The sequence below is a fragment of the Epinephelus moara genome, chromosome 4, assembly GCF_006386435.1.
Source record: "Epinephelus moara isolate mb chromosome 4, YSFRI_EMoa_1.0, whole genome shotgun sequence".
NCBI classification, from domain to species: domain Eukaryota; kingdom Metazoa; phylum Chordata; class Actinopteri; order Perciformes; family Serranidae; genus Epinephelus; species Epinephelus moara.
Genome location: NC_065509.1, coordinates 16,574,431 through 16,595,795, shown reverse-complemented (window position 1 = coordinate 16,595,795; position 21,365 = coordinate 16,574,431). Strand labels below are relative to the sequence as shown.

The 21,365-nt window shown below is 41.5% G+C and overlaps 1 protein-coding gene across 2 annotated transcripts in view; it reads left to right on the top strand.

Moving 5' to 3' along the window:
• The window catches only part of ctnna1 (catenin (cadherin-associated protein), alpha 1), an 87,138-nt gene extending 66,134 nt beyond the window's left edge, over positions 1 to 21,004 (top strand). For both annotated transcript variants that reach the window (XM_050041773.1, XM_050041772.1), the window contains exons 15-18: positions 377 to 558; positions 6,664 to 6,769; positions 17,985 to 18,119; positions 19,104 to 21,004. In XM_050041773.1, the coding sequence (XP_049897730.1) occupies positions 377 to 558; positions 6,664 to 6,769; positions 17,985 to 18,119; positions 19,104 to 19,394 (714 nt within the window). In that variant the 3' untranslated portion in view covers positions 19,395 to 21,004. The remainder of the gene's footprint in view (positions 1 to 376; positions 559 to 6,663; positions 6,770 to 17,984; positions 18,120 to 19,103) is intronic.
• The last annotated feature ends 361 nt before the right edge of the window (positions 21,005 to 21,365 follow it).

Sequence of the window (21,365 nt, the reverse complement as noted above, 5' to 3'; positions counted from 1 at the left end):
AGGTTTTAACAAAAACCCAACATTATAAGCTTTTTAAATGAAGGACTCTATGGCAGAGTTGTTGTACTGATTGCTTCAGACTCTAGGTGTACCTAATAAAGTGGTCTTTTAGCATGGTTAAAAAACAAACAGGAAGAATGCGTGAAAGAAGTTAAAATAGGAGCACAGTAGTGTAGTGCATCATAGTACCACAGTGGTCCTCTGCCTTTATCTCAAACAACACTACGCTCATGCCTGGCAAAACAACATGTGTGCATCCAAGGAAACCATAGGAGATGATGTAAAACAAATTCCCCAGAGACAGAAGTAGCCTCTGTAACAGTATGTTGAGGTCTCGTGCGCTAACCCTCAACGCTTTCCATAATTCCTCCTTCAGGCCATCATGGCTCAGTTGCCCCAGGAGCAGAAGGCGAAGATTGCAGAACAGGTGGCTAGCTTCCAGGAGGAGAAGAGCAAGCTGGACGCTGAGGTGTCCAAGTGGGATGACAGTGGCAATGACATCATTGTGTTGGCTAAGCAGATGTGCATGATCATGATGGAGATGACAGACTTCACCAGGTGAGTTTGGACTAACAGCTTGGCTCACATCCAGAGCCATTTTTCTCCCCCAGCAAATGATGGCCAATTTTGTATTTGCAGATCATTTCCTGGCCTCAGAATGAATGGTTTGTAGCATGGCTGCCCATTTTAAGTTTGCAGTCCGTGTCACGGGGGCCGATATGCATATGTCATCTTGCAGTCCTCACATTAATATTCCAAAAGTTGTGCAATTCAAGCAAAATGCCTCCAAGACAGAATGCATGTTTAAGCTAAGCCAAATACAATCGCCCAATAAGCCCACATTTGTTTCCCAACATTTGCCCGTATCTGCACAATACTGTGCACCCAGTTTAACACCACTGTTCATGCATCAACGCTCTTCATTTTCCTTAAGCAGCACTGTAGGTAGGATTTTCTCCTTGATTATTTTTCCTTCCTCCCCTAATCTTAATATGCACAACCATAAGCAGTGCATCAAATCTCCTTCTCTCTGGTACACGAATAAAGCTGGGTGTGCACTGTAAATCTTAAATGGACAGTTTCACTCAGCAGAGCTGCTACAGGGATGCCACAGTCACCCTTGTCAGGGTTTTAGGACAATAAAGATGAAAGAGAAATGGTTGAAACAAAAAAACAATGTTAGGACTCATGATGTGTGGTGGTATAGTATAAAACCTCTTTGCCGTAAATGTGGCTACAAAATATGTCTGTCCTAATAATCAGTGTCTGAAATCTGTGGTTACGAGCAGGGTATTTGATGAAAACTTGAAAACTTCTTTCATATTTCAGAAGTATTGATTCTGCAGAAAAGCTGTTGTTTGGTAAAATCTTGACGGTGTAAACAACTACTTGAGAGAGATGAAAAATGTATTTGGATTTAATTAACGTCACATAGGTTTTATAGCATCACTGATCCAAATGTAAACAAAAGGATGTCACCACCACCAAAATTAAAACAGGATTGAAATCAATTTGTCGCTCCCAAGATAATCAGCACTCTTGTCTGGACAATATTTATGTAATGATTTCTGATATCGTAAAATGTTTGTTTTTCTAAGTGCTGTTCGTAACACCTTAACAGAACATTGTGTAAGATTTATTATTCATTGTTCAGGAGGTTTTTACTGGGAGCCAAATTATCCACAGAGGTCTTCTCCTCTCCAAAACAAACAGACCTGTTGATTTAAACCAGTCAAAACATGAATTAAGCAGTTTCACATTACAAATCAGCATTTCACCGATGCTGCTTGGCGTGTCGGAGATGGCCATTAGCCAAGCACCTGGAATAATGTAATCACCAGACCTTCCAGGCGTTCAGGAGGTTTTTAGTGGTAGCCATTTTATTGGCAGAGGTCTCTTCCTCTTCAAGACAAACATATTCAAACCGGTAAAAACACTGAATAAAGCAGTTTCACGTTGACAAATCCGTGTTTTTCCGGCACTCATGTCATGCCGGGGCTGCTTACTACGATGGCCAATGCAAAGGGCCCACTGTATGGTTTGTCTGTCCTGGGCTACTGTAGAAACATTGCGGTGCAACATGGCCTATGTAGACAAGGACCTGCTCCGAATGTAGATCTAAATGGCTCAATCTAAGGCAACGAAAACACAACAGTTCTAATTTTCAGATGATTTTACACTGAAGACAAAATAGTTATTGTATTGTATTCCATTTCTACCAATACATCCCCCTAAATTCTACACATTGGACCCTTAAAAACACAAGAGAGGAGAACAGACACACCTAATAGAATGTGTAGGATATTGTTTTTTATAATCTATTTCTGTACATGTAGTCATGGTAGTGTGCATGCATGTGTCTACATGACAGTGGAGTTTGTCACTGGGTGCAATAATATTGACACACTCTGATGAGGGCTGGACAGCATTTCTATCTCTGCATGATCGTCTAGCTCACACAGTGTGAGCGCCTTTGTGTTGGTGTGTGTGGAGGATGTGAGGAGACATTTCGACGAGCTGACTGTATTTGCGCCTGACTGTATTTGTATGACTGTGCCTTTTTAAAATTTCAAGTGAATTACTCAGAGGACATTTTGTGCCTAACTCTGAGTCACATCCGTAATGACGACGAAATGCTGCCTCTCTATCTTCATGTTCTGAATGGGTCAAAGATCCCGTCTCCTTGGCCAAAGCGGCACAATACTGCAAAGCTGTAGCAGAGTTTCAAATACTAACACAGCCAGGGATCCGACTGAGGTCACACAGAACCCTGCAATTTTTATTTGTTGCTTTTTCATTCCAAGTACCAAGAAGAAGAAAAAACCTGCTGCGTTTTGCACCACATTCACTGTAGACACGCATGTAAATGGAATTCAAATGATGCTGCTTCCAGCTCAGTGTGTCATCCATGTTTCTTTATTAGATGGCGTCAGCTGTGTGTGTATATTTTAAGAGATTATTGATTGCAGAGGCATCTTTATATCAACATAAAGCCTGCTTCTCTCTCAGTTTTACAATATAAAGCAGACCCAAGGAATTCAAATGAAAAAGAACTCTCCAATAAGTAAAATAGCCCATTGAAGCTTTTTCCCTTCTGCACTTACTGGAAAACATTCCCTCCATTTACAACATAACAGGCCTACCATCACATGCTGAGCATCACGCTTTATCAAGTACATGTATTCATTTTGCACAATTCCAAATGTGGTTTAAAAATCATTTTGTTGGTTTTCCAATTTCAAAAACACAACATTCATTTACATAAGTTTTTAAATACTGAGCTGACTGCATCAAACTTGACTGTTTGTACTAATCATAAAGGTATTTTGTTGGTACCCAACATTTGCTGAACACTATATCACAGTTCAGTCTGTAGCTACTCAGGCTTAAAGGGACAGTCACTCCAAAATCAAAAATATACATTTTTTTCCTCTTACCTGTAGTACTATTTATCCGTCTAGATCCTTTTGGCCAGAGTTGCTGAGTGTTGTAGATATCGTCTGTAGAGATGACTGCTGTCTCTTAAATATAATGGAACTAGATGGCGCTCGATGTGGTGCTCAAAGCACCCAAAAAAATTACACACTGGGCAGAAGGTAGCATTATCTGCTGTAACTAGTGGGTGTAGTTCGGTAGAAAGAAAATGGTTCCTGCTTACACCAAGGTCTGTGGATTATCTTGAGTAACCAGGTCATGATTTTTGGAAAGAGACATTGCGCTTGAGTTTTTTCAAATGTTTTTTTTTTTTTTTTTTACGCTTTGAGCACCAGAAACCAAGTGCCATCCAGTTCCATTGTATTGAAGAGAAGGCAGACAACTCTATAGCAAATATGTCCAACACTCGGCAACTCACACCAAAACAGTCTACGCTGATAAATAGCACCAAAGACAGAGGAAAGAACTGTCCCTTTAAGAGAGAGGTAACCTGTGGACTACTTTATGGTATGTTATGGTTGAAGCTGTTTTCTATTGAATGACTGACCAGGCATTTTTGTAGACAGTGGCTGGATTTTAAACCATAAAAAAACCCCAAGCCTCTTATTTCCTGCGTATTTCATCTAGGATTTAATAACAAACCACCACTCTAAATCGTCTTGTAAAAATGGATGTTTTTAATTTGGACTGCCATTCCATAGTTGGACATCATCAGCTGAGGTTTTTTTCAAATGAAATGTGTATTGTTAATGCAGCATGGCTAACTTGCGACTGTCACCTAGCAACTGTAACTATGTGATGTCTTGAGCTTATGAGCATTATTCACGTGTTTCTCCTGGTTTCTTGTGCACAAAGAAGCCGGTCTTGCATCATATTTTACATCATTACTTTATTTGTTCTTTGAAAAAGTTTGCATCATTCACTTAATGCGTTTGATTATAGAATTCTAAAGGAAACATTAAGACCTTAAAAACAATATTACTGAGTAATATTTATCCTGGGTTGCCAAGTTTTGAATACAGAGAGTATTTTAGGTCAAACTTTAATGTCTTTGTTCTTAGTGAAGCCAATATGGCCAGAATTCAGTATTGATTACTGTAATATTTTTCAGTGCTCAGTTATTGCCATTAGACACCGTTTACAAAAGAAAGCTGTGGAAAAAGGCTTTTGTGTTGTCAATAGTGCAGTTACTCTGAGAGTTTGATGATTTAATGGATGATAGTATTGTGACTTTTCTTATTTGGCACAGTGAGAGTTTAGATTTGCAGTCTGGACATGGCAGTGTGAGTGTCTGAGAGACCACACATGGATGTTTGTCAGGCTGAATATATATCTTCACATTATGCCTTGACTCACGCATGCGGCACTAGCACATGGAAGGTCAGTCACTGGCTAATTCAGCCGGGCCCAAATGATTGCCCCCCTTAACCTTGAGCTGGCACAAAGCCCTGCCAAGGTTAATGCTGCATGAGGTAATTGTTCTGGACCTCTCTCCTGACAAATCTGCAGCGAGTTAGAGAGATTCTTGTGGACTCCCGCATCGCTTATGGCTGTATGGCGGCACTCATGAATAAGGCATGTGTGGCTCGGAAACATGCAACATATTTGGACGCCACCTGTCTTCGAGCATTCTGTGCTTTGGAGTGCTCTGTCCGATGTGGCTTACACCCATCTGGAGGCCTGCAACTGTCACCGGATCTGAAGATCTGAATGTAATCCACTACGTAAATCTTACAAGGGTGTCCTTTTGTCAGGGGTTCCGTTGTCTATCTCCGTGGGCTCTTGGTGCTTTCCCCTTATTCGGCCATCTAGGCAGAGGTGAAGGAATTTAGCAGCTGGCCCTTTATTTCTTGGGGCTAAGGCAAGGGATTTTTTTAGGAAGGAAATCAGTGGTTGCTGTATTTATGTAATGTGATGTGATGTTTGTTATTGAGGCAAACTAAACATTATACTAGCAACACTCTATTAAACACACTCCATGTAGCCCACAATGCCTCCAGCTCTGTCTCCAGGGGTTGACTTTTCCCCGGGGAGCTTCCAGTCTGTGCTTTGACGCGTGGCCTCCTCCACGAGGACCCTGACTTGGTTTACAGCAGAGCAGCAGAGGGAGAGCAAGAGAGGGGAAGGGTTGGAGATGGGAGGGGAGGGAAGAGGAAGCGAGAGAACAGAACACAAAATTCCATCTGTTCTGGGTTGGATGGCTCATTTTTTAGCCTGGAGAGAGCAGCTTTGAATCCAATTTGTGCCTCTTGCCAACTGTGTCCCAGAGTCCCTTGTGGGGGCAGGAAAAAAAACCCACAAATGGCTGACAAGCTTTACAGTGGGTCAGGTCAGGGCTAGACTGACCTGTGTTGGGACGGGCTTCGTTTGGCTCTAGAAGGGTCAAGGATGGATGTTTAACATTAGGACAGTGACCAAGTCTTTAAATTGAATTGCACTCTCAATTATCTCCTCTTTTCTTTGGCTCTCTGTCTTTGTCCCATACTTGGATGAACATGACTATTCCAATGACGAGCTGCTGTGCATGTGTAGCGTGTTTGAGGGCAAAAACATTTCTCTGCCATCAGACACGAAACCAGTCGGATTTGCGCCTCAGCCCTCTAATAAACCCCTCAAAGCTGCTTGAATAAAAGGGGCCAAGTAGATTGAATTGAGAATTTCTGTGGCGATAGAAAGCATATGGCACTGGTGACCACTATAATATGATGGCTCTGTGAATCAGGGTTTCCTTAGAATTCCTGATTTTGATAGTGTGTGTGTGTGTGTGTATGAGTAGATATAGATAGAAATAACATATGCTTAAATTACAGTAAAAAATCTAGTTAAACACACTTTTTTTGTAAGTGGGGTAATGGTGCTACAAAAGAATGTGATAGTACAGCGCCATGGTCCCAATCTTTAAGGACAGCCTTGAGAGTGAATGCTGCCCCTTTGCATTTAATGGGTTATAAAACGTGCTCATCTCTGACTGAACAATATGGTGCCAGGCTGTTAGTGTTTTGTGTCTGTGTAATCATTTGTGCACCAGCGTATGCATGTATTTCTGTGACGCTTCCCTGAACTATTCCCATTAGTCAGGCTTCTCTATCCATACATGCCTCTGACCAAAAAGAACAACCCTCCAAAACAAACAGCTGCTTCATGACCGAGATGCTCCTTCTGCATATTGAATGAGGCTGCAGCAGATCAGAAACAGTGACTGATCTTTCCAACTTTTTTTCTCCCCAGGGGTAAAGGGCCACTGAAGAATACGTCTGATGTCATCAGCGCTGCCAAGAAGATTGCAGAGGCAGGATCACGAATGGACAAGCTGGGCCGCACCATCGCTGACAATGTAAGTTGTTAATGAACCTCCACCCCAAAGGGATTGATGTAGACTGCACCTTTGTGCTTCTGACCCTGATGTATAATTAGAAACACGTTGTACCACATCAATACTGTCGGGGCACAATGAATTAGCAACAAGTGCAGCAGAAAATTTGTAGCACAAACTTTTGGACATAACACTAATTGCAATAGGGATTAAACGGTTGCTGGTTTCAGGATAAACCACGATAAATTCCCAACAGTTAGTATTAACATTACAAATTTTAATTATCATTAAAACCGTGTTTGACTACTGTGCTTTGAAAAACTCTAAAGGCTAAATACTGTCCAGCATCAACCAAAGTTTGCAACAGTCTTCCAGATGCAGGCGCAGCATGCAGCGTGGATTTGTTTTGCGCCAATAAAAACATGGCGGAAGGCAGTGACAGAGCTCGGAAGATTTCCCAGCCTTGTTGTTTACAGAGTGGGCGTGCAGCAGGCAAACCCTGTGATGCTACTGGTCCCTTGTCCTCATCTACAGTGACACAGACACACGGGCAAGCATTTCAAAGACAGGCTGCTTAACCATCAGGATAAAATAAAACTTGCTGAAACGATTTCAGAGTGTGTATCAGTACTTCTGAACATTTACAGCACATTTTAGAACATACTGCGATATTCTGAGAACTGCAATAATTTTGGTTACTAAAATTTTGACATGAAATTAATACTGTTTCAATACTAATTGCAAAATGGCATGTTTAGGCAGGTGGCCCAGAATGACCTCAGAATGTGCTCAAAGAATCAAACCTATGTGTAATTTCTTTGTTAGAAGACATGGACACACACATCACTAATCCTACTCCTTTCAGCACAAGTATGAGTTTTGTATCAACAAGGGGTGCGTGCATTGCATCACTGTGAGGATCGCTAATTCGCCTCAGACGTTACACTTAACATCTACTTAGTCATGAATGTTGTGACTACGGTACACAAGTTGACACCATGTGAAGAGTTGAGTAAAGTTTTTCATTACCCAAATGCACGACTCGCTCTCTGCTCCAGTGTTGCTGAAGGAACTGACATTGCTGCGTGCTGTTGTGCTCGGGCTGGGTTTGGAAAAAAGCAAAGCTTTCATACTGATTGCATCTTGACACCCCTTCCTTTTGTTTTTAAATGTTGTCCCTAACAGCACTGTGTGTAAGCTGCAATTAAAGACTCGAAATAGAAGGCAAACTTTCCTTTTGCTTACTTTAGTAGCTGTATAGAAAAAGATAGAAACAGACCAACATCCAGTACATGTGATTAATTTGCGCACCTGTTTTTTTATTTCATTATTTATGTATTTTTTCCCCTCATTTGTACATTTCGGAGCATATCCAAGTGAAGGGCTAGCACAACAGATCACTTCAGATGTTAACAACTGCTCTGATTTGTGTTATTCATGAGCCACCCCTTCCCAGCCTTTGCCAATTTCCTTCAGGATCAAACAGTCCCTCCGTTACTCTGGTTCTTCCATCTCCCACTCCCCAATTCCCGATTCCATCATCCCTCCACATCTCTGCCGTACCCCAGAGACTATGGTCCTTGACATTGGGAAACACACATTCAATTATCCATGGCCTCATATTTCACTTAAATACTTGCACTGTACCATTCCTCAGGGAGACACTCTACATGATTTATCCCCCAACTTGTTCATTTGCCATCTCTTAGGCAGAGACTTATAGCCTCGGTGTCTGCAATATGTATACATTTTGTTGTTAAATCATGGAAGAGTTTACTTGTGATGTTTGCAACAAGACATGGTTGTCAGATTGAGGTCTTCTCCCATAAAGACGTCAGTCGCCTTTGTGGTTTCAGATGTAACAGCTGTGGATTTCTTCCATTTCTTACCAAGAACAGTCGCCCAGGAAGGCACACACTGGCTTTAGATGTTTGCTGTAAGATTTCAGTTTTGATAACATTGGAGGCATTGTCAGTCTCTTTTGCTTTGGTTTTGTTGACATCTCTACTGAGCTGTTGGCAAAACACTGGAACAGCATAAAGTCTCTTTGTTGAGTAATGAGTTAATTCAAGTCGAATGTTTCGTGGCTTACTACAACACAAGGATTGTGATGGTATGCATTGGTTAATAACAAATCTGTTTGATAGCACTAGAATTAAATATTTGTCTTTAAACAGTGCAGGTTTGCCCACACAAGGCAGTGGTGATAATTGATTTAAGTAAAGATAATATCTTTATTCTGCTAGTTGTTTGTGTCATGATCAGAGATGTGTTGGGGTGGCTGTATATTCTGTGTGTACAAATATTGGCACAGAAAGCCAAAGCTTAGAAAACATCTCTCAATAAATTGTACTCGCATTCAGAGGAGATGTTAGAGATATATTAAGTACTTTTGTCTAATTGGTACATGACAAGGGGTTTCAATTACACCGATACATACTGGCAACATCTGCATTTAAATCTCTCCCTCATAGTCCTACATAATGAGCTGCTGGCCTTCAAGAGCCCCACACATCTGATATTTTATTTAAGGTGACCTCAGATCCATAATATTACATGCCCATGTCTATCACAAAGTAAAATTCTTATCTGTTCTGACCTAATTGTATCCGAATCATCTGAACAGGGAATAAGCCGTTCTGGAAAGTGACTTTTTTATGCCTCACTGCCGCTTTTGAAGATGCTTATTCACTTTAATGAAAACAGTGTTATCCCCCAAAGAAAACAGATGGGCAACTGTGCAGGTGTGTGATTGTGCGTATGTGTTTGTGTGCGTGTGTGCGCCTCCATATGAACACGTCTGTTGACTGGCCTGCCTCTCTCACAAGCACATGTGTACGGATGTGTTAGATTTGTGTGAATGTTTTATTTTCCCGTCCTCAACTATTTGTAGGTACTTGTTTCTTTATCTCGTCCTCTGTGTATATGTATGTTTGTGTGTGTGTGTGCACACTATTAGGGGATTTTGGGGTTTGAAGCACTCAAAGTATGAATAAATGAAGAGCTTTGGCTGTTGGAACAGAAGTCTTTGCCAAGAGTGAGGACCCCTCCAGCCTCTGAACCCATCCAGCTGTCCCTCTTAGCCTTTCCCTCTCAGCAGAGACCAAAACACTAGCAGACCAGGCGACACTCACCCGTAACACATCAGCCACAGCTCCCAGGGATGGACACGGGGTGGGGAGGAGAATGATGGAGAGATAGCAGAGGTGGAAATAAGGGGGAGTGCATTTGAATGGAGAGAGGAACATCCCTCCTGAGAGATGAATCCATTAAGAGTGCTTCGCCTTTTAATTAGCAATATAATTGCCAGGTGGCAGTTTTTTTAAATTTATTTATTTACACAGGCAGTTTATATTTAGGCCATATATCTAACAAAGCAGGAGATGCCACAGGCCCACTTACAGCAAAGGCATGGCACATTGGGATGGTCTACATACTCCAGCAGCAGGATGCACACATACTGTCGGAGTCAGAGGAGCAAAGGCAATGCTGGGACTGCTCATTAACCTAGGCATATTAATCACTTGTGCTCTGTGCCTCTGGCCTGGAGGGCCTATGAGGGTTTACTCCTCATATAAAACACATCGGCAGATGGTCCCAGACAGATAGCACAGCATCTTATCACACATATTCCTTCGCAAGACTGTGTCACGGCGTGTTTTCTTACGTACACATAGTGTTCTGCTGAGATGTTTAGGTGGACACAGTCTAGTTTGGGGTTTCTGCAAAACAGTTAAATATGTGTAATAGAGCCTCATTAAAGTTTAAAGAAATGAGTGTAGTGCAGAGATGAGCTGCAGGATTTAGGTCAGTGCCGTACAAAGGTCTGCACTGCAGTTTATTAAGAATTTATGACCCTCCTCTGCAGGGCACCTTATGAGAATTCCATCTGAGCAGGCTGGTAAACAAATAATGCTATGTAATTGAGATTTATAATGCAAATGTGTTAGCCACTGTGTAGTCCATAAATTTCTGCTGCTTGCCTGCTCACCACATAAACACTCGCATGTACACATACAAACACATGCACATAAAATAGGACTTGCATATTTAGAGAATGGGCATGTGCTTGCCGTGTGTGTGTGTGTGTGTGTGTGTGTGTGTGTGTGTGTGTGTGTGTGTGTGTGTGTGTGTGTGTGTGTTGTGCGAGCTTTATTCTCATGATGTATACTGACATACATAGTGTACTTTTCCAATTTGCATTCAATCAGTGGAGATTTATGGTGATCCATGGGCTCTGTTGCTGGTCACAGTCTAATCCCGGCTCTGGCCCCAGACGCTTTACAGCAGACAGGGTTGTAAATTACCTACTGCAGTGGAGAAGCAAAATCACCAAGAGAGCCCACAAATTTCAGCTCAGCAGTTCAAGGGTCAGCCCTCAACCAACTGCGGTTCAGCCCAACCAAGTGAAGCCCACCTTATTTGCTGGCTGAGAAAATGTATCAACTCCCAATTGATTGTTTTGAAAAGCATTTACCCATGATAATTCAATATTTTAATGCTGTTTGTCAATCCTAAAGGCCTGATATAAAGAGTTTATGCTTGAAAGAGCCACTGTCGGGAACCAAAGAGCTCCCAGAGGTGGATAATCATTTGGGGGGAACATAGAAAGAACGGCCAAACATTGTATTGATGTGGGTGTAGTGTTGTCAAGATAATAGAATTTTTAACTTTGATACATTACCTTGAAAACTGTCGATAAACAATCCCATTTTTGATGCCATGAGATAAAATTGACATTATTTTTTTAAATTAAAAGATAAATATAACAAGGCTTGTAGTTACTAACTATAAGAGAGAGTGAGAAAGTGCAGCTGATACTGGTGTATCAGTACCATGAAAAATTAAAATCATTGAAACCGTTTCAAATATTCACAATCGATATGAATACATTAATATTTTTGACTACACTATATGGTTGTATGGCTTCGATTTGGACAGGCAAAATAGTGTATAGCTATTAAATATATCTTTTTGAAGGCCTTAGCTATAGTCCTTGACTTTCAACCTGCAGTTGTAAATCTGGGGTTTTGGAGCCGTCTGGTATCAAGTGAGCCAAAAAGCAGCAAAGGACCCTTCAGGCCAAATAAAAGTCAAAGTCTGAATGTCAAAACGTTAATGTATAAATGTTTTAACATGCCTGTCGGTACTTACCGATTCTGTAGCAGCCGTGTTAAGTTATCAGTTTTGCTTACAAGCGCCAGAGTGAAATACCGGACTGACAGGTGCAGCATGAACATTAAGAAATGATGAGGGCCAGTTAATTGGTCCCTGTGGTTACCTCTAAAGTCGGCCTTTTTGGCTTGCCCCCAGCTTGATTTTCTCCTGTCATACCCAGACTCCCTGTCTGCCTCGGTGTCACATTAACATTCCCAGAGTGCCAGTGTGATTGAATTGGCCCCACGCAAATACGGAGCATCTTTTTAGCAGATGCAGTGAGGAGGGGAGATCTGGCCATCATCATTATGTCTGAAATGGATCCTGATTGATATTGGTAGACCATGGCAGATTTATATTTAGCCATCAACACTAACAGAATCAGCACCAGACTGACAAAATCTAATGTACAGCACATTAACTGTAAAGCCCATTAACTAGGCTGTGCACACAGAAAACATCAGCATACTCAACTTCATCAGAGGTCTTCTCGTATATAGGACGTCTGCTCTGTTCAAGGTTCTTTCCAGCAGTCTTAATTTCAAGATTATTTAAAAAAAAAAATCACTTTCCTCAGTGCTTTTGAAGCGATCTCGTCTTTTACACTTTTCAGTCATTTCTCACCTTTGTATTCACCACCACTGTTTTAGACTTTTAAGTTATGTTTAATATATTAAACATGTTTTATATTGCAGTGTATTTATCGTGAATTTAAGCTCCGACTCAATTATTTCCTATCCCTGTGTTGGCACATCTACTACTTCAGTTTCCACCTCGAGTAACAAAATGTTCTTTTCAGTGCTTTGGTCCCTGTATCTCCTTAAACTTTTCCATGGATCTCCCATGGATCTCCTTCACACTTATTTTTTCCCATGGCAGTCAGCACATTGTAGCATATATATATATATATATATATATATTTACTGTATATATCACTGCATCCCTGCATCCCCTGTGGCAGTGTTGAGTGGTGTAAAGGCAGATAAAGGTTTCCGGTGGCTTCTTGTCCTGAAGGTCCTTTCTCAGGTTAGGCGCAGTTAGTTATCCACAACCGTCTACCGCACACACAGGCACACAAATGTCAGATTTTTTTATCCCCCTCCCCCCAGTAGATGTTTTGTGTGTCAGACCAATAAAGCCGCATGGTGAAACATGTTGGCTGATCTAAGGTTTGGGATTTGTTTCCTTCCCTTTGAGCTATGAAAATCCAGCCACAACACCACACAGTGAAGCTTGCCTGAATGAAGGTTTTTGTGTTTGAGCTTGTCTTTTAACTGTGACAGGAGAACAAATTGGGCTGTCAGTACGTTATGATATGGAGTGATTTATATGGTTGAGGCGTAGTTATCAGTATAGTTTTGGAAATAGAAACGCATTCTTTTTAGCCTTTTTCGTTGTACTGTCTCCAGCTCTCCAATAACCAGGCCAAAGTCTAAAGGATAAAGCAACAGACAGAGAACCCCTTAATGAGAACACCAAGCAGAAACAGTCAAAATGACCCCACTGGGATCTGAGAACAGTGGAAGTATCAATTTTCTCATGACAGGAAGTGACTGAAAACAAAACATATCAGAAAATACCTCTGTGCTCACTGCCCTGTGGCACCCCCCAACAGGTTGCTGGCAGTTGCACATTAGAATGCTGCCTTGTCAGTAAATATTGGAAATTGGCATTTCCTCTGGGTGATGCGTCCTGAAAGGTCAGTCCTGGGCGGCAGCAGCACAGTGGCTCTGCCTCTGTATAATGGAATTCAGCGGAACTGCATGGCATTTCCAATGATGGGACCTGACCTTCCTGATCATCATTTATATCATGGACATTACCCAACACGTAGCACAGCGAAATCCTTTTGTTCAACATCCTGCTCTGTCACTGTTATTGCCTCATTTCCTTTTGCTTACTTCGTGGGCTGTATGTTGTTAAAGGGAGGAAGAGTTTTTGCTTTGGTTTAGACTGTGCTCTGAACCGTCTCTCGAGCAAAAGCTTAAATGCTAGGGAATGCAAAATAAAGTAAAAGCTACCCACACACTTAAGAAGTGAGACCCTCATGAATATGAAATGTACTAAAAGTCATGTAAGGCATTGTTATTCAAGAGATTCAATTAGCAAATTAGAATAATGATCTGCTGCCCTGTGACCAAACTTTGATGTTTCACCCGTATTTTTGTAAAAAAGGCACTTACAGCCAGCAGTGAGGAGACGGGGGCAACTCCACAAGAATCATTGACATTTCTACCTGTACTGCTGGCTCCTGTTTGAAAGATGGTGACTCACCTTTTCTATTAGTTTGCCTTGAAAAGATATCCAGAGTCCTGTGATGAAGTCTCTAGTGCCCCTCTCTCTGCTGTGCCATCTCTCAATAGTAGCTGACCAAGCAAGGTTAACTGTCCCAGACCATAACTGGACACACAGCATGTGCGAACTGCAGGAGGCTATATCATCAGGCTTGATGAACATTTTACAGCAGCACTCAGAGGAGACGAAAAAAAAAAAAAGTACAATATTGGGCTCTAATGGTTGAAGTCACTATTAGAGGAGAGCATCACTCATATTCTTTTTCCACCAAATTAGCTCTGGATCTTAACGTTCAGGATTCTTGGAAAGTTGGTGCTAAACAGAGAACCAGTCTGCCCTTTCACCAGTTTTGAGTGGAACTTTGTAATTAAGGATGTGTCATTAGCAGAGGGCATTGCACAATGCACAACCAAAGCAAACTGTAGTAGCAAAATGACACACTGCACTGATGACCTGTGAGTCTTTGTGAAATGTTTACCTACTGATACATCTGGTTAGTGGAAACATTGCAACGGCACAGTGCAGGTAGTCAGCGAGGCACTTAAGCCCCCGAAACAAAGATCAGCTTGTAAATACCACCCGAGTTAATCACACACACGGTGCTTATATTTGCATTACCAAAACAATCCAAGGTGTTCTTGTCTCTTCTCTGTGCAACTTCTGTATTCACATGTCACACTCAGAGCAGCCTTGCAGAGTTTCCTGAGTGCTGAGTGAAGCCAGCAGCTGAGCTGAGTATGAGCACAAGTGATGCTTTCACAGTGCCCTGCTCTCAGCCGTCTGAATACTTCCCCAAGCCCTCATTAGCATGGCTGCTGCATTCAGCCACATCCCAGGTCTTTGCTATTGCATGTGTGTGTCTGTGCACACACACACATTCTCTCTCTTACTTACTTAAACCCCCCTCCCAACTGCAGTTGAATCCTCCTGTCTATGTCCCGTTTCCCCAGTTGGATTTCTCCCCCTTATTTACTCCTCCATACCGTTCCCCCTCTGGCTCACATCCTCGTCTTTTCTCCAACTACTTATTTTTCTCTGGTTCTTTCCTCTTTTTTCAACCTTCCTCCCTCTCCCATTTTCTCCAGTCTCTCAGCCATGTATGATGATCATCCCCTCCAGCTCTCTTTCCCCTCATCTCCTCTTGCATACCTTTCTTTAATAGAATGTCAACTCTTACATTTTCCTTCTCCCTACTTAGCCCATCCTTGTATTAATCAGGAGTGGATGGTAGTGAGAGAAGACAATTTTATTAATATTGTCACAGGACATCTATAGAGCTCTCAATAAGGGCAGAAGTGCAATGGGTTTAGCTGCATTTATTTATTTCATTTGTGTTTATGTGCGTAGATGGGTTGGGTTTCTTTGAGTAAGGTGAAAGTATATGTTGCTTAAATGTTTCTGTGCTCTTCTTCTTCTATCCATCTGATAGATCTGATTCATGATGTGTATGAAGGAGCACAGTCGTGCTGGCTGTGGTGGTGTGTAAATGCATGCGTGCATGGCTGTATGTCTGGAAGTGAGTTTACTGTATTCAGCGGAGCGCTCTATACTCCCACCAGGGATGGCGTTCTCAGCAGGATTAGAGGCATCATAAGTCCTAGTCTGTTTGAAGTGTCAAAAAATCTTGATACCAGAGATGTTTCTTTTTTGCATAGAGAGACGGAAACGGGGGTTTCCTCACTAAGGCTGTACCCAACTCAGAATTATGTCAGTTGAATCGGCTATGGTTGTTCAATATGAATATTGAATATTTTTGTGTGCTAACTACACTAACGACCCATCAGGAATGTGCAACAACATTTTTTTGCCAACACTAGATATCAAACAAAAAACAGAGACTTTAATTTTAAGTTTCTGTGAACTGTAAATTCATCACCTCTAAGCTGAAAGCGAAAGATAACGTTCTCTGGGAGCCTTATTGGGCAGAGCCTCTCCTCGTCCAGGCAGCTGCCCCTGTCTTACTCATACTCACCCTGGGTCTGGGTCTGCAGCTGCCTGTAAGGGAGAGCAACCTGAAAGCGAAGAGTGCTTACTCTGCAGCCACGTCTGGCGACTGAAATGTCCCCAGACGTACGATTCACACTGAAAATTAAAACCAAAAAGAAATTGACTGCTTGAAGAATCTCAGTCGACTGAGGGGTCTCCAAACTGATGATTCAAATCTTCGACTTTAAGGGAGCAGCCTTATTCCTCACTCTGTGTGGATTTTCACTGCCCTTTAATAGTGGTAATGGCCATTATTGAGAGATGTTGAGTCTCTGTGTCATTTGCTCACTTATAGCCAGACAAAATGCCTCTCCAGTTTGTCTAGACACATGCAAACACTCTTTCACACTTCTGTTCGTCAGCACTGACCTCACCGACTCCTTTCTGCAGAGATTCCATCAATTAAAAGATTGGCTGCTATTACCTCCCTTTCACCTTTTCCCTGCACTCAGAATTAACAGCTGCCAAAGGACTCCTCCTCCAGACTGCCAAGCACCTGCAAACACTGGTGTTTGAGCCAGTATTTTCTCTTGGCTTGCTCACTCACATGGTCACCCCGGTGCTTTTCACAGGTATAGTTAGTTTAGTAGGGGATGCGAAAAGCTGCCAGCCTCTGATTATCTGTAACAGAGACTGTCTCGCCACGTCATGATCATCGCTGACAAACCGTTAGTATGTCAGGTCACTCTGAGGAGATCTACAATCTGATGTAAAGCGTCAGAGCCCCATCAGGGTGTTTACATCTCTCACTTGATGAGCAGCTAATAAGAGTACTGTGGCCTAATTACTCTGCTGGCAGGGGGCTTGTTTAGCAAACTAGGAAAGAGATTGGAAATGGCGTTTCAAGGTAGAACCCGACTGTAATTATGATGAGATGAAATAATTCAATAAGATTGCCAATGCTAAATGACATGCATTTGTGGAGCTCTTCCCATACTGCCACTTTCAAGTGGGTTTTATGATAATTTATTGGATTTCTTGAAGTTGATGGATTTTTTTATGGCTCCAATGTATTTTGCTTTGTGTTCCTAGTTGACGTTTGACAATACTGTAATGCCTTGTTGGAAACAAGAATAAGAAGCTTTTTCCACTTTGTATTGGTCGCTGTTTTGCCACCATTTTAAGCTTCGTCTCATCCATTGCATGTTTCCTTTGAGAATTAAGCATGTTTCAGTGCTTCTCCAGCCCCGAGCGGTGTATTGGCACCTTCACCCTACAGTCATTGTTTAAATTGCTGGGATGGAGCATTCCCAAACTTGTTTTTCGCAAGAACTCCGATTACTGACAGGCAGGAATCAGAATGATGACTTTGTTAAAGTTTAAAAACATTTCTTATCTGCGGACACGGCTGCTGTTTACACTTTAGATCAAGTATTTTTGTTTCAAATAAGACTTCACACAAGATTATTACCACCACCTAAAAGTAGTTGATTGACAGCCGTGTTTGCCTCCTAATAGAATTTGCATTCTGTGTGACTTGATCGTGCTTAACCCTGTGAAGATGAGTTATCAATCTACCAGGTTGTGGGCGTGCGTTTGTCATTTTGGCTCTGAGCACGTCCCTAATGTGGGTGTCTACCTTACCTGTCACACTGCTACTAACTCATCTTGATAAAGTGTGAGATCATTGCGCCAGTAGAATCACATCAATATTCAGATTGAGCAGTACCAGCAAATGACTAAATTGATTCATTGTGCAACCTGTGTGCAGGTAGTATTAGAACCACAGACATTGTTTGTGCTTAGATACTAAATGATGTGCACAATAGTTGACACGTGTTGTTTTCCTCCCCCGCAGTGCCCAGACTCTACCTGTAAGCAGGACCTGCTCGCCTACCTGCAGCGTATCGCCTTGTATTGCCACCAGCTGAACATCTGCAGCAAAGTCAAGGCTGAGGTGCAGAATCTGGGAGGAGAGCTGGTTGTCTCTGGGGTAAGTTCAACATCATTTAAACCATGGACACATTGTCCAAGGTGGAAATGTACCAGGTGAAGAAGAGAGCAAGAAGACAGAAAGTTGATGCAGGTTTAAAAGCACTCACAAAGGAGGGTAAATGTGAAGTGAGGAAGGAAGTGCAGTCTTTTCTGAAGCCTTAAGGATACAAACAGTGTATTTGGGCGAGAAACAATGACAGTTAAAAGAACTGTGTTTATTTACAATGAAATCTCTTGTTAGAAAGATAATTAAATCAATAAAACGCACTGGCTACTTTCTAAAGTTATATTATCTGGTGTTGCCCACATTAATTAAAAATACTAAGACTTAATGGCATTGGCTGTTGGTTGTGATTAGTTAGTGATTTATTCTGTGCACTGTAATCTGCAGCTTTTATTTTATATCGAATAAACAGATAACAGAAATAATGGCTTTCTCTGTGCTGGAAAGGACTAATGTTGCCCAAATGTTTTCTAACCTTTTCGCTACTTAAGATAAGACTGTACAAGGCCAATGTTTATGGACCCTTTAAGCATTACTTAACTACTTAGTTGCCAGTCAAATTAATTAAAATAGGTTGTCCCTGTCCGTAGGAAATAATGAAGTCCTCCCTCCTTTCTGTAGGGCTGAAATGAGCCTGTGCTTCCAACACTTCCAGTCAAGTGTCACCGGTGTCTCTGAGGCTATTAAACTGTGGAGATTAAATTAGTGTGACCTTTTTCCATATTCTCAAATTTCTCACATCTGTTTGTATGCCAGACAAACTGTGAAAGGTCCTCCGTACAAACACTTGGCTTTCCCCAGGAAAACTTGCAGTACAATACTGGAAGACATTAGAAAGATAGGAATATTTTACTGTTACTCCACATGAATTCAAAACAGATGTAAATAAATAAATAAAAAACAGGCTCTGCTTTCACCACTTCACAAGGCTAACCGTTTCTTCTCCGGTGCTCTCTCCTGTCTCTTCCATTCACTCAGTTGGACAGCGCTATGTCCCTGATCCAGGCCGCAAAGAACCTGATGAACACAGTGGTGTCCACCGTCAAGGCCTCCTACGTCGCATCTACTAAGTACCAGAAGAGCAAAAACATGGAGTCCCTCAACATGCCAGCCATCTCCTGGAGGATGAAAGCTCCCGAGAAGAAGCCTCTGGTGAAGAGAGAGAAGCAGGACGACGGCCAAACCAACAGGGTCAAGAGATCCTCTCAGAAGAAGCACGTTAACCCCGTGCAGGCTCTGAGTGAGTTCAAAGCCATGGATAGCATCTAGACTGCCCTACTTTCCATTCAAGAGAACACAGAATATTGACCAATGAGTTTATATATAGATAGAGCTTGTCATTCTATCAAACAGAAAAAGTTTTATTATGTTTGTTCCACGATTGCATAGACGGCTTGTCTGTTTGACCTATTATATTCCTACACTGCCTCATGTCTATTCCATAAGTTCAGTTTTGCCCTAGTCTGTAGCATTAACTGTCTCTTCTCTGGAAAATGCAGTTTGAGGGAAATCAACTGGACTATTGCATTTATTATACACATTTACTTTTTCCCTATGTGTTTGTGGGAGGAAGGGGAGCAGATTTCATAGATACTCTAAGAACTAATTCCAAGAGGCTTTTGATTGTTTTGTATTCTAACCAGTTTTATAATACCGTGGGGTCGCTGGTGTTTTCCACTCCAATGTTTGATTATGGCAAAATACCTTCTGTACTGCAAATATCAACTATGCAAATCTGTCTGCCTTATTTTAACTTGAGCAATAACTGTAGTTCATTTGGATGTGCTGGGCTAACTGGTAAGATTTTAAATATATTTTGGTTAAGGAACCAAAGTGGATATATTTCCATGTGTGCCTGTCTTTTTCTAACTTTATACAGACTTTGTTATGCCACTATAAACAGTTTTGAACTGACCTAAACACTATGATTTGTACCCCCTTAAACATTTGGACTGATAAATGTCATTATGATTTAAGCATCTCAAGTTATATTTTTTAATGTATTTTTTTTATGTTCACATCATGCAGCAAACCAAAAGTGATTCTTTCCAGCCTTTTGTGTTGCGGCGTAACTGGTACATGTGCTTAATCCAACACTAAAGGCACTCCGATGATCCACCCAGTTCAGTCAAACTTTGTAAATAAGCCTCGACTCCTCAGAGTCTGGGAGAACCCAGTGGGCTAAACAATGAGTAGACCCCGTGTCGTTACTCTCCAAAGCCGACAAGCTTCATTAACTGTCAATGAGACCAAACGCCTCCACAATCTAAGAATGTGTCCAAATTGAGGGATCAATATGTTTTCTCTTCACAGATTAGAGGTAGGCGAGGAGATGAGGGGGATTTCTTTAAACTCTGCTTATTGTGTATTTTCCTTGTCCGTAAGCTTGAACACTAATCAAGATTTTATGTCGGGCACAATCTTTATAGAAGACTAGAAACAAGTTTCCAGGAGTTGGAGCTTTAAAATTAAACAGGAAAGAGTTGTTTTTTCTTCTAACTTCAGGTAAGAACTGCGGGATGTTTTTCAGTCATACATAGTACTCTGCTGCACAGTACAGCATTGACGAACAGCGAGGCTTTGAAAGCTGGCTGCTTTGGTCTTGGGCTGAATCTTTGTTTTGCTCATTTGACATCTGTGAACTCTAGCAGGATGGGCATGTATGAATATCTGACAGGTGGGTTGATTTGTTTTTTACCGTAGAACCAGGCATTTTGACAGTTTGTCATTTGCTGTATTTGAGTTTGGATTTGACTCTTGAGTGATATCAAACTACTTTGCTGTGGATTTTTTTTTTGTTATTGAGAGCTGACTTATTAGTGCACACGTTTCTTATATTCATGTGCCTGCTTTATATCTTAATAAACAATTAAAACAAAGCACTTGTTTGTTTCTTTCTGATCTGCAGACTGAAGTAATGTTTCCTCCCCTCCCCTTTGTTTTGCCATTATACCAGATTTGTGTTGTAACAAGGTTTAGCAGTGGAAAGTGTAAGCCCTTAAGAGTCATTCTCGCTCTCAAAGGCAAAATGAGTTTTAGCACCCCCCAAATATGCTGCTGTGCATAATTAAGGCATTATATTATGTATACATACCTCCCATACAGTCTGCATTACTGACTTGAGGGCTCTACCCAGAATGCTCTTGTAACTCCTGTAATTTGGCTGCTCTGCTGTTGTGGGTTATTTTCCTCCTAAAAAGAAATAAGTGCAGCTTTTAACATCAAACATGTTCCTCAGTC